This window comes from Microtus pennsylvanicus, chromosome X, assembly GCF_037038515.1.
Source record: "Microtus pennsylvanicus isolate mMicPen1 chromosome X, mMicPen1.hap1, whole genome shotgun sequence".
Classification (NCBI taxonomy): Eukaryota; Metazoa; Chordata; class Mammalia; order Rodentia; family Cricetidae; genus Microtus; species Microtus pennsylvanicus.
The window spans coordinates 76,548,670-76,562,959 of record NC_134601.1 but is presented as its reverse complement, the minus strand read 5'-3'; the positions used below and the strand labels follow the sequence as shown (position 1 = coordinate 76,562,959).

Sequence of the window (14,290 nt, the reverse complement as noted above, 5' to 3'; positions counted from 1 at the left end):
GTGCATTAAAAGAGATAGATAAGAAATAAAAAATTCTACTTCGTATGTTTATATATATTTGATATATAAAATACAGATGAGTATATATATTTGAGATATATTTCTACTTAATATGTTTATATATTTGCATACACATACATTTAAACATACATGCACATACAAACTACTATTTAAATATGATAAATAAAACTATTATCATATTATCTAAAACAAACTGATCAAGATGATGTTTAATAGTTTAGTATATTCACAAAAATGAGATTAAATTATAATATAAAAGTCATTATCCAGAGATACATCAATATATGTGTTACAGGTGTTTTTAAAAAACTGTAGACTAATACTATTTCATTCAAGAAAAGATCCATAATTTCTTACTCTATAATCAAGAAAGTAAGTTTTCCAGAATAAATTTCCTTTACATTTATAGGGATGAGAAAAGTATTTCTAGTTGCAACATTACTGAGTTAACTATTCAGAATATAAATGGATTATCAGGATATTCTTTTGCCAACAATCATAGTTCTTTACTAAAATCTTTAAAAAGAGAATACATGTTTAGAATCACTGGAGAATAAAAGCAGCAATTTGAAATTTGGCATTTAAAGAATCACAGCTATAAAGTTCTAGTTCATAACTTTCTTAACTTAGTTGAAACTTAGATTTTTTTAAATTTTTTTTAAATTTATTTATTTATTAGATTTTAAAATACTTACATCCTTTAAAGTGATAATGTTGGGATGTTGTCCATAACGCATAAGAATGTCAATTTCTTCAGAAGGATCTCGTTTATTTTTATCAATGATCTAAGAAACAGACCACAGAATATCTTAAAAACAGTTAAATGATTTTCTTTATCATGCAGAAAGAAATATTTTTCTATCTATCCAGCCAGCCATCCATCCATCCATCCATCCACCCACCCACTCCTCAATCTTATCTGTCTGTCTATCTAGAATTTTATTGTTATTGTTTTGAGATGGATTGTGCTATGTGGCCTAAGGTGTGCTAGAACTCATTATATAGCCCAGTCTGGCCTTGAACGTATGACAATTCCTGTACTCCCAACTGCCACCACGCCGCCAACCTTCAATTGGGTTCTGTTATTCAAAAATACTTAGGAAATCAAAAACATCATTTTCTAATTGTTTCAACATTTAAAAATTCCATAGAATAGAAATGTAATATAAAAACTGAGCTAGATCAAGTATACCACCTTTAACTAAGACCCTAATAAATAATACTATGTACGTTCTATAGTTGCTCAATCTTAACATAGTATGCTACAGATTAGTCAGAAAACAAAAAGTAAGTAAATAATGCCATTTCTCCAAAATGAAACTTTTCAAAGAAATTAAAAATGAAAATATTAAATCACAAACTTTTTCTCATCATCTGATTTTCCCTCAATGTACCAGTAATATTGTATGAGCTAATCTGTAATACAAACTATGTAAATCAAACAATAAATTAGGCTCAGAAACAATACCTTTACTGCAAATTCCATGTTGGAACCTGAATGTATGCATCGCTTGCAAACAGAGTAGGAACCAACACCAATATCCTCTTTCAATTCATAGACTTCACTAAATTGAGCAGCATTTCCATTCATCTGTTTTGTTAAAACAAATTAAATACTAATGAAAATGAATTGCACATTTTCTTAATTTTTGTCCCAAACAATCTTAACATATCTTAAAAGTTAAAAAAATTCTAGAAATTTTACCAATATTTAAAAATTGTATATATAAATTCTGAAGTCACTCTATATTGTATGCTTTCTAAAATCCCAAGCAATGTGATGAATTGACTAGTTTAAAAATCACTCCAACATTTTCTTGCCAAAATGGACATATAAAAATATTAAAGGTAATTACTATCTGTACTTTCCCCAAACATACAGAAACACTTTTAACTGAATTACATTGAGAAAATGAAGTCATTAACTATGATCTTTCAATAACTATTAAACATCCATTATTAAGAAGTGAAAAAAATACTTAACCTGAAACTAAACATAGTGATGATGGTAAAGAATTTACCTGGACGACTGGTAATACATTTGCACTTGTAACAGGAGTGATTTTATATTCTTCTGCAATAGAAGTTGCAACAAAGCTGAATCCTTTGAAGAGCTGATGAGCATTTGCACTGGCTGGCAAACCAGGAGAATCTAACATTTAAACAGTTATATTTTACTAAAATTATATAGAACTTTATGATTACAGTATCAGCAAATTTATTTTTTTAAAAAAGGAAAGGGAACATTAAATATCACAGTCTAACACACAAGAAATATAACTCATACTTCCTCTCTACTTGTTTTAGACTGACATATTTTATATGGTCAATAATTTTTATTAATGGCTTCATCCTTACTACCAAAAACCACATAGTAGGGATTCAATATTTCTTGAATGAGCACATGAAACAGATATCACTAAAAGTAAATTAGATCCCATTCTAAACTGATCCAGTGCACATCTCATGCTTTACTTCATACCATATTTAGAAAATTATTAGCCTGGGAAGCTAAGAAGGAATTTACAAAGAAAAAAACAGAAAAAAAAATCTGCATTTTACCCTTCTTTACACTTCACTGATAAATATTTCCCAATTACAGATTGTAGCAATATTGTATATAAAATCTATATTTACACAAACACCAAACTAGTTTTGCACGAAGATGTTTTTTTTTTTTTACTGAAACAGTTAATTTATGTAATAATTACTAGAACAAAAGCCTTTGCTATAAATAAGTATGTATTACCTTTAGGTGTTTTGGCAGTAAATTCAGGATCAAAACAAAAAGTATCATCTGGTTTTCCAGAAGCAGGTCGGAAAGGAGGCTGAACTTCTCTTTTATATAGTTTCTAGAGGCAATGCAATAATGAAAAAAAAAATTTAACATTTTAAAATATCATTAACACATGTTGGGCATTCCTAATACAACATCTAAAATTCAAATACTCTAATATTCACAACATTTTTGAATGTTGATAGCATAAGTGGACAAGTTATAGCTAAAACAGACACACTAAAAATATGGTTATGAAATTATCTTTGAGTTGTATGAATAAGATATAGTAAATACAAGATAATTTCATAGGTTTTATTTTCAAATTCATTCACTTCCTTTTATATATATGCACACAGCTCACCAAAGCCAGCTGGACTGGGACTGATGGAGCATATGATCAAACCAGACTCTCTGAATGTGTCAGACAAGGAGGGCTGACTGAGAAGCCAAGGACAATGGCACTGGGGTTTGATCCTACTGCTTGTACTGGCTTTGTGGGAACCTAGTCTGTTTGGATGCTCACCTTCCTAGACCTGATGGAGGGGGGAGGACCTTGGACTGCCCACAGGGCAGGGAACCCTGACTGCTCTTTGGACTGGAGATGGAGGGGGAGAGGATGGGGAGTATGGGGATGGGGAAGGGGGAAGGAAATGGGAGGAGGTGGACATTTTTAAGTAAAAATATATATTAAAAAAACAGTCAGATTATTTTCATGATTATTTCATCTAAAATAGTTTGTTTCCATACAAGATTAAATACATTCTTCTTAATATTCTAAGTTGCTAAACTGTGTATGTTTTAAAAACACACATGGGTAAACAGGATTGCAGCTGAATAAGATGCTCTGACAATCTGTGTCCATAAACAACAACAAGTGGAACAACCATTCACTTACTAAACCAGCTTCAACTGAGACAAGGAAATGAAGCTAGTGATCATATCGTCTTGTTTTAGTATTACAAAACAAAGACGCATTCAAGGAGAAAGGGCGGAAAGAAAACTACATGCTGTTTACAACAAATCCATTTCACCATTATAGAGTGAAAGTGAAGTGATGGAGTAAAACAGTCCAGATCAACTGAATTTAAACCAAAGTGTCAATGATTGTACAGCAGACAAAATAGAGCTGAGGTCATAAGTACTAAAAGCAAACAAGGTCTTTATGAGAAAGAGGTCAGGTCAGCAAAGAAACTGATATATTTAAATGTACATGGTACCAAATATTAAACAAATGTATGAATAATAATGATCTAAAGAGAGACCAATGTTCACCTGGAACAAAAACCAGGAAGTTTATCACTTCAATCAACCAATAAAAACACAACCATGTTAAAATGTTCCCTATACCAAATGGACTAAACATATCTACCAAAAATTCCACCCAATAGCCTCTCGTAAATCCACTGAACATAGTCCAGATAGACCATATAACAGGTCATAAAATAATTCTTAATGAATTTGGAAGCACGTAAATCACAGCAAGTATCCTTTCATAATAGCACATTAAAACTGGAATAAATTACAAAATGAATATTGGAAACTTTGTAAATACAAAGTTTTCAATCATCTTACACTTGAACAAATAATGGAATGAAGGGGGAAAAACAAGAATTTGGAAAATTTGAAACTAATGACAGAGACAAGTAACAAAAATAATACCTATAATTTCTATACTTAAAAATCAAAGAATTACTATATTTCAAGGAACTAGAAGAGTGAGTTTTTCTAAGACAAGACTATCAGTCTGGGCATATAAATTAAAATATGAATAATTTAGCATAATTCCTCAATGTTTTTCTTTCATGTCATCCACAAGCATAAGTATCCATAGTACAGTGTTTTTTTCTTGATTTAGCTTGTTCTAATGCAGAACAATGAACAATGTAAAATTAAAGAATATCTGGTAAAGAAAATTAAAGTAATATATTATTACTTATATTAGGATCTGTCATAGCCTCACTCATTTTTCCCTATGTCATCCTCTCCTCATCTAGAGTGGAAGTATAAATATTGATCATATTTCAACAGTTACAACAAATGATAAATAGAAATTACTATATCAGGACCTCTACCACTTCAAGGTATTGCCATGCTACGTGATAACTATAAACAAAAATATCAGACTTAATATAAAATACATGGGTTATGCGTATCTGCCAAATCTCTATATTACTAGATTCAAAAGAATCTTACTCATTTTAATATAAATTATTTAATAACAAACTTATATTCAACTTACATTCCAGTCAATAGATGCAAAAAAAGCATGTCTTTTGACTTCTTCAACTCCTTCTGATCCTGTAATATGGAAATAATTTTAATGCCATAATCTTTTAATCTTACTACTTAGCTTCTATATTATTAGACAAAACCATGACTGTATATTTTTCCTAGGATGCTTAGAGTAAAGTATCTATGATTTCTTGTCTGGTATTGTATTAACTTGTCCTTTACCTACTATTAATAAGAAAGAAAACTGATGCATATAGTGAATTGTATAAGTCAACAATGAAATACTAGGTACTATAATGCCTCCTAATAAATACAATTTCTGTTTAATATAATATTAAACTAAGTAATTGCCCTTCACAATTCATGTCTCATAGTCATACGCTATGTTAAAGTTTACAAAGTTGAAAACATCACTGTACTTTTTAACACAAGGACATAGATAATAGGATCACATTAGGATCTAGGAAAAGGCAATATACCTTTGAAGTATACTAGGAGAGGCAAAGTAGTCATCATCAAACATTTAAAAGGATTATCAATACAAAGTAAACTGCATTTTTTTGAAAGGCAGCTCATATGATGTACATGATTTCTGTTAACTAGACTATTTCATGTCTATTAATTTTGCTGATTAATCATAAGCAAAATTTTTATTTGATATAAACTACTAAAAGTCCACAATTCAAATGTAAATATGCAGTAATCATAAATGAACTTAAACTAAAACATAAAGATACAGTTTCTTGGCTATTATATGTAGTACATTGTTATAAAGGTTAAAGAAGATTAATAATACCCAATCTATTTGCTGGATTCCTTTTGAATAGCATCCTCAAAAGACTTTGTGCTTCAGCACTAAGAAATTGAGGCATTCCAAGTTTTGCTCTGAAAAACATTGTAGAAAATTTCACTTAAATCTAGACATAGTAGTAAGTCAATAAATCTCAAAGTGAATTTTAAAAATTTTAATGAGTCCCCAATATGTTAGAATGAGAGAAAAAGACAAAAATAGTTTAAGTCTGTTGAAAACCACATTAAGATTTTAATAATAGAGGCAAGAATATTTCCATAAATAGTGTTTCTACTTACTTCAGTATCATATTCATGGTCTCATTTCTGTCTTTACCTTGAAACGGCAAAGTGCCAGTAAGCATTTCAAACTAGAAAATAAAATAATCACAATTTATTACAACTTAGAATATATAATTACATTTGTTTTTAAAACCAAGACTTATAGTACATGACTATTAAATCATGCAAATTTCAGTTGACAGTGACTCAAAACACAATCAGAAATGGGGTAATAGCCAGAACCTGGAAACAACCTAGATGCCCTTCAACTGATAAAGAAAATGTGGCACATTTACACATCAGAGTACTACTCAGTACTACTCATGCAAAATCTTGAATTTTGCATGCAAATGGATAGAATTAGAAAACACTATCCTGAATGGGATAACTCAGACCCAAAAATATGAATATAGTATATACTCACTCATTAGTGGGTACTAGCTATAAACAAAAAATATTGAGCCTATAGTTCATGATTCTAGGGAAGCTAAGTAATAAGGTAAACCCTAAGAAAAGCATATATAGATCCTCCTGGAAAGTCGAAACAGACAAGACTGCCTGACAAATTTAAGAGCACGGGGGTTGGGGAAGAAGGGAGGGTGGAAAGTAAAAGGAGGTGAGAAGGGTAGGGGTAAGGAGAACATGAGGGAATGGGATAGTTGAGGAGAAAGAATAGAGATGAGTGCAAGGAAAGAGATATCTTGATTGAGGGAGCCATTATCAGGTTAGCAAGAAACCTGACTCTAGAGAAATTCCCAGGAATCCACAAGGATGACCCAGGCTAAGACCCTAAGCAATAGAGGAGAGAGGGCCACATCTTGACTTGCCCTGTAGTCATACTGATGAATATCTTAAATATCACTACAGAACCTTCATTCAGCAACTGATAGAAACAGAGGCAGAGACCCACATCGGAGCACTGGACTGTGCTCCTAAAGTCCAGTTGAAGAGTGGGAGGAATGAGAATATGCGCAAAGAGGTCAAGACCATCATGGGGACACCCACTTAAACAGTCTACCTGAGCTGATGGAAGCTCACCAACACCAGCCAGACTGGGAAGGAGCAAGCATAGGACCAAACTAGGCCCTCTGAATGTGGGTGACAGTTGTATGGCTGGGACAGACTGTGGGGCCACTGGCAGTGGCACCAGGATTTATCCCTACAGCTTGTACTATTCTCTTTGGATGGATACCTTGCTCAGTCTTGACCTTGAAAGGAAGGGCCTTGGACCTTTCCCAAAGCAAAATCTCTTACCCTCTCTGAGGAATGGATGGGGGTCCAGTAGGGGGTATGTGGAGGGAATGGGAGGAGGGGATGGGAGGAGGGGAGGGAGTGGGAACTTGGATTGGTACATATAATGAAAAAAGAAGTTTGTTTTATTTTTTAAAAAACTGCTGGATAGCATCCCCCTCTCATTGTGATATAATCTTTTCATAAAGTTGCCAAATGATTCCTTTTTTTCTTCAGTGTCCCTTTTTACACACAGTTAACCTGTGCTACATGTGGATGCATTATTTCCCTACCAGTTGCCAGTAGGTATTTCTACCAATACAGCTTTCTTACCAATCTACTATACTTTCACACCCCTAAATTCAGATATTTGAAAGGGACCTTTACCTTTGGATCATCTCCTCCATCTTACCTGTGTCATTTAATCAGCTACTAAGGCTAGTCAAATGCTATCTGAAATGCCTTTAAAATTTCCTTTTTTTGGGAACTCTAATCTTATGACAATTTTGAAAGATTTTATTTTCCTGTTCCTAAGAATTTTTTCCCTCCCATCTCCAATCTACTTATATAACGCCAAGGTTAATCTTCCTAAAATCTAACTTTCCTTCACCATCCTGACTCAAACTCTAACAGTTTGCATATAGCAAAAGCATCGCGTGAAGGTTTATGGGTTTACAGCTGCACTTTCACCCTTCCTGACTTCTCTAGCCAAACTGGCTTCCCGAAGACTTGCTAATACAATCACAATAATTAGCTTTTCTTAACATGCAGCTATTAAATTTTATTTATACTTCAGCAATTAAGTTCCATCTCTCTCATCTATACTAACTTTTAAATGAAATCTTCCTCAAACTTTAGGATACTTCTGGAGAGTTTCCTTAGTTACTTGAATTGTTTCTCCAGCAGATTTTATGTGTTCTTTAATCAGGAAAAATGTTGTAATTTAATTATTTTTTATGTACTGTCTTCCCCAAATGCCTGCTTTTAACAGATATTTAGTATATGGCAGTGTCATGTCCTCTATACATTACATGATAAATGGGAAAATGGACAATTAGACTTCAAAAGAAAATGGACATGATTCAATAGCCAACTATCACCTGTATTTAGAATTTATATAAATACCACTCTATTAGTTACTGAGTGAGATAAAAATATAGTAGGAATACATCTGCCAGTAATTATAGGACAGGTGTGAAACAATTGGACAAATAAGATAAAGGTGATAAATTCTGTGATACATAATAAAATAGTATATAAATATTAGTAAGGTCCAGAATCATCTAGACCTTTTCTAAATTTCAGATACAGTTTATATAAAAAAAATCTTGCCATTTACTTTTTCAATAGGAACATTAAAAGGAAAACATTAAAACCTTAGCCCTTATTGTTTACCGATCACAATGTTGCAAACATTAGTCATGAATTATCAGAAGAAAACTTTTCTGAACTGACCCAAAAGTTAAACTAAAACCCTAAATAGTATTAAGCATATATTGAGATAACTAAGGAAAATAATACAACTTACCATAAGTACACCATATGACCACCAATCAGCACTCTGAGAATGGCCTCGTCTGTTTACTACTTCAGGAGCCATATATTCGACAGTGCCACAAAATGAGTATGCCTTCTTTTCTTGATCCACTGACTCTTTGCTAAGCCCAAAATCTGTGCATTATCACAAATAGAGGTTGAAAAATCTCAAGAAATACGAAATACCAAAAACCAAAATAATGAATTAAATATTCAAACATTTTACTTTGGCCTAAATTACTCTTGAAAAAGATAATTTGAAACAACAAAACTCAGTCAATATTTAATGTTGAAGCTCTTTAAGAGCATTTAAAGATTGCTGAGGCAAATACACTTTGTCAGGACTATAATCTTCAAGGATAAAAAAAATAGCAAAAGTTGTCATATTATCCTAAGTATAAAGTGATGTAGTAATTTATACCTTAAAAATATTACAAAAGCACAGCATGCATGGACAAAAATGGATTTGTATTTAAAGCCTTCAGAGAACCAATTGTATCAATATAAACTCAATATTTTCTATAAAAGTAACAGAAAAATAGAAATTTAAATTTAAAAGGAGTATTATAGTACCACTAAACACTTTGCAAATAGCTTATCAGCATACATAAGACATAAGATAATTATACTGAAAACTAGAAACGCTGATGAAAGAAATAAGCCATTCTAAGTACATGGAAAGATATAGGGTATTTATACACTGGTGATTCAATATTGTTAATTTGTATTTTCTTCTAAAGCATACTCAGAGAATCAATGAAATGTCAATAAATTTCTAATAAGTTTTCTTTGGGAGAAATCAACAACCTGAATCTAAAACATATGTGAATGAACATGAAAACAATACTGTAAATAAGCTTTGAAAAATATAAAAAACTGAATTATCTTATACTAAGTTAAATATGTACTAGACAGATATAATAATAAACACAGTCAAATATAGAAGAAAGCTGGGCACATATATACACTTTCAATGGAATAATGTTTAAACTGATATACTGAAAGATATTTAGTTCTGCTATAATCTTGTTTCAAAATACAAATCAATTTCAATGCAATTTGTATATCAGAAAATAACCTGAGCAAAACATGGCCTTCCCTTTGGCTAACTGTATACAGAAGACTAGTAGAATACAGAAAGTACAAACATCTGCCAGCTACCTCAGCTTATGTTTGTTATGAGTCACTTCTGTCTACCTAGTCCAACAGCGTTCCTTTCCAATTCAGATAATACAGTTCCTACCAGTTCTTTATTATAACTCACAACTGAAATGTTTCTGATATCTATACCTACAAGCAAACTTTAGGCCTTTCTCTAAGGGAAGGCACAATGTACACTGCAGTCATTAAGTACTCAATTATATATGTGAACACGTAAAACAGTTTTTACATTTACTTTCTACATTTTTTTAATCATGTGGCTCTGAGTAAATACTGTAGTGGTGGCTCTTGCTTATCTCTTAAGTCCTGTAGGTATTTTTTTTAGGCTAAGTTAAGAGTTTATTTTTAAATTTGCATAAAATATGATTTACAGTTTTGTGCACGGGTCCACAGGTTTAACATACCATATACTTTTGTAATCATTAACAAAATCAGATATAAAACAATTCTCAGAAAACATGTCATGCTATCTCTTGTCTGTGTTTCTTCACTCCTCACAATCCCTGGGAATCACCAACCTAGGTCCCAAACGTATAGTTTTGCTCTTCCAGTGTGTTATGTGATTTTATAGAATGAAATGATAAGGGTCACACACAACTATTATATAACAAAATTGGCTTGATTTCTGGTGAAAATGAAAAGGAATTCCATTAAAGAAGAAAAGCTATTTAAACAAACAGTGCTAAAACAAATTTTTATGAAGGATAAAAAGCACAATATACTCATACCATGACCAAATATTAACTGAAAATATACCACAGAATTAAATACAAAAGTTAAAACTACAAAAAGAAAATAGGGAGTAAATTCTTTCCGATTCTGTACTAGACAAAAATTTCTTGGGTATGACATCAAAAGTATAAACCATAGAAGAAGAAAGATTTAGTGCATATAGTATCATCAAAATTAAAAAAAAGTGCTTAAAAGGTAATTGTGGAGATATATGCAATTAGTAGCTGCTAACAGAGGGGAAGGTTTTCTCTAAAAGTGTAGCCCTTGGAAGGTTGACAACTGTCCAGTGGAAAACCACACATCCAAGAACATTTGGGCAGCAGAAATTGGCCATTTTTAACATTTTTTAAAAAGGGGAGGGCATGTTCTCCCTCCTTCTGCTCCTCATTGGGACATTGGGAGCTCAGTCCAGTGCTCCAGTGTGGGTCTCTGTCTCTATCTCCATCCATCACCAGATGAAGGTTCTAGGATGATATGCAAGATATTCGTCAGTATTGCTCTAGGATAGGGTCATTTCAGGTTCCCTATCCTCAGCTGCCCAAGGAACTAACTGGGGATCTCAGCTTGGGCACCTGGGAGCCCCTCTAGGGTCAAGTCTCCTGCCCACCCCAAAGTGGGTCCCTTAACTAAGAACTGTGGTTCCGTGCTCCCCTATCCAACCTTCCTTTATCCCAATCCTCCTGTTTCCCCAAGTCCCCCCTCCTTTCCTTCTACCTTTTCTCTCCCCATCTCCCCTTACCCCCATCCCACCCCACCCCCAAGATCCCAATTTTCTCCCCGGTAATTTTGTCTACTTCCCTTATCCAAGAGGATAACTATATGTTTTTCTTTGGGTTCACCTTCTTACTTAGCTTCTTTAGGTTCACCTATTGTAGACTCCGTGACCCCTATTTATGGCTAGAAACCAATTATGAGTGAGTACATCCCATGTTCATCTTTTTGGGTCTGGGATACCTCACTCAGGATAGTGGTCCCAATGAGGAGCAGAAGGAGGGAGAACATGAGCAAAGAAGTCGGGACCACGAGGGGTGCACCCACCCACTGAGACAGTGGAGCTGATCTACTGGAAGCTCACCAAGGCCAGCTGGACTGTTACCGAAAAAGCGTGGGATAAAACTGGACTCTCTGAACATGGCGAACAATGAGGGCTGAGGAGACGCCAAGGACAATGGCACGGGGTTTTGATCCTACTTAATGTGCTGGCTTGGTGGGAGCCTAGTCAGTTTGGATGTTCACCTTCCTAGATATGGACGGAGGGGGGAGGACCTAGGACTTACCACAGGGCAGAAAACCCTGACTGCTCTTTGGACTGGAGAGGGAGGGGGAGAGGAGTGGGGGGAAGGGGAGAGGGGTGGGAGGAGGGGGAGAAGAGTGGGAGGAGGGGGAGAAGAGTGGGAGGAGGGAAAGGGGAGGCTGGGAGGCGGTGGAAATTTGTTTTTTTTTTACTCTCCTTTTATCAATAATTAAAAAAGGGGAGGGCAAAAAATTTGAGTTTATAGGTATAGGTGCATGGATCTGAAAAAAGTTGGGAGAGAAGGGTGAATATGATAAAAAAAACTATATCAAACTCTCAAAGAACAAATAATTTTAAAAGATACATTAATAAAATAAAAAATCTAGACAAAAAATTGCATATTGCATTATCTACTGCTTTGTCTTCGAACCGTTAGAAAAATCAAAAGTTAGCAAAAAAAATTCAGCTTTTACAAATGGTCAAAAGATCTGAACAAATATTTTTATAAAGACATAAATATATGAAAAATGACATGTTGAGACACATTCCTGTTAGAATAACTAAAGTAACTATTACACATTCAATAGGTTTGGGAAATTTACAACCACTTTGTTAAAGAATCTCTAAGTTTCTCATTAAATATAAACTTACCATAGTAATAAGTAATGATATTCTCAGCAATTTACTCAAATAAATTAGGTTCATATGAAAAACTGTTCATTAATATTTACTACAACTTTATTCATAATTACTCAAAGTATGAAACGAGTGTCCTCAAATGGAAAACACCAAGGCAACATCATAAAATTTAGTTTGAAAACACTAGTAAGTAATTTTAAAGAAAACAAACCACTGAACAACTAACAGTAGGGATGAATTTGAAGTGCACTGCCCTCCGACAAATAAAGCTAGAGTTAAAAGGCTTTCTACTGTATATGCATGTTTATATTACATGGAGAAAATGAAAACTCTAAGAATAAGAAATAGGTCGGGGATAGCTAAAAGTTTAGAAAAACAATAGTGGAATTTTGAGGATCTTTAGAATTATTGTTTTAGTAGTAGTCTCCAAGAATTACAATATACATTTGTTATTCTATACTTTTCTCATCACTCACTTTATATATATATCACCACTGGATTGTATTTGAACACTGATATAATGAAGATAAACCATAACATCTAGCAACTAGAGCTGTATCCTAAACACCCTCGGCGCCCCACCTATTCATCCGTATCTTCTACTCCCTCCCTCCCTCTCTGGAAAACATTCATTTTGCTATCTCCAAAAGCTCTGCTTCACTAGTGTGCCATGTTGGATTCATGCTGGGTGACCTTTTTACCGTGAGTTCTTTCAATTTAGCAACAGATGTTTGATGTTCCTCCATGCATTGTAATCACTTCATATTGAATTTCTTTTTAAAATTTTATTTCGTTTAAATTTTTAATTGACATCAAATATTTATTGACAGGTTATGGTATTAAATTGGATAGCATGTAGTAAAGCAATTATTAAATTACTGCAATTAGCATTTTCAATTTCTCAAATTTTTTATGTATTAAGAATCTTATAAATCTTTTGTAGATATTTTGAAATGTATACTTAGTTGAATGCTATAGGAAATTAAGATTACTTTATACTGCCTTAAAAAAGGAAATTAAAATAAGGATCTATCACCATAAGGATTACAACAATGAGTTTTACTATATACACATTACTCAAAATTTCCAAAATGAAAAAAATATAAGCCCATGTTATTCTCTTCAGTTAATTAATTCAGGCTCTCTAAGAATGATTTCTAAACCACATTTAATATTTTCAAAATTTAGAAAATCACTTGTTTAAGTTTGTGTTATGACTTTATAATTTTTAATCTTATTATACTATATCCATTCTCTTTATCTAAGACATTTATACCCAGTCAGTGGTGGCGCACGACTATAATCTCAGCACTCGGGAGGCAGAGGCAGGTGGATCTCTGTGATTTCCAGAACAGCCTGGTCTACAAAACCAGTTCCAGGACTAGCTCCAAAGCTACAGAGAAACCCTGTCTTGGAAAAACCAAAACCAAAACCAAACCAAAACAAAACAAAAAAAAAAACATTTCTAGTATTACATTAAGAAAATAAAATGTAATAAGAGTCCTAGAAGTAATCAGGCGAATATATGGGAATGCATGCCTATAAATAAAGCACTTAGAAGACAAACGCAGGAACACTAGAAGTTTCTGTCTCAAAACATATTAAGATATATTTGAAGTAGAGGCTAGAGAGATGACTCAGTGGTTAACAGCACT

At 33.2% G+C, this 14,290-nt stretch overlaps 1 protein-coding gene across 2 annotated transcripts in view; it reads right to left on the bottom strand.

The window, feature by feature from the left end:
• Nucleotides 1-14,290, bottom strand: part of Rps6ka6 (ribosomal protein S6 kinase A6) — a 167,502-nt gene that overhangs the window by 37,396 nt on the left and 115,816 nt on the right. For both annotated transcript variants that reach the window (XM_075957739.1, XM_075957740.1), the window contains 8 exons: nucleotides 8,862-9,004; nucleotides 6,122-6,192; nucleotides 5,829-5,917; nucleotides 5,040-5,098; nucleotides 2,771-2,873; nucleotides 2,043-2,173; nucleotides 1,490-1,612; nucleotides 717-806 (listed from right to left, as the gene is read on the bottom strand). In XM_075957739.1, the coding sequence (XP_075813854.1) occupies nucleotides 717-806; nucleotides 1,490-1,612; nucleotides 2,043-2,173; nucleotides 2,771-2,873; nucleotides 5,040-5,098; nucleotides 5,829-5,917; nucleotides 6,122-6,192; nucleotides 8,862-9,004 (809 nt within the window). The remainder of the gene's footprint in view (nucleotides 1-716; nucleotides 807-1,489; nucleotides 1,613-2,042; nucleotides 2,174-2,770; nucleotides 2,874-5,039; nucleotides 5,099-5,828; nucleotides 5,918-6,121; nucleotides 6,193-8,861; nucleotides 9,005-14,290) is intronic.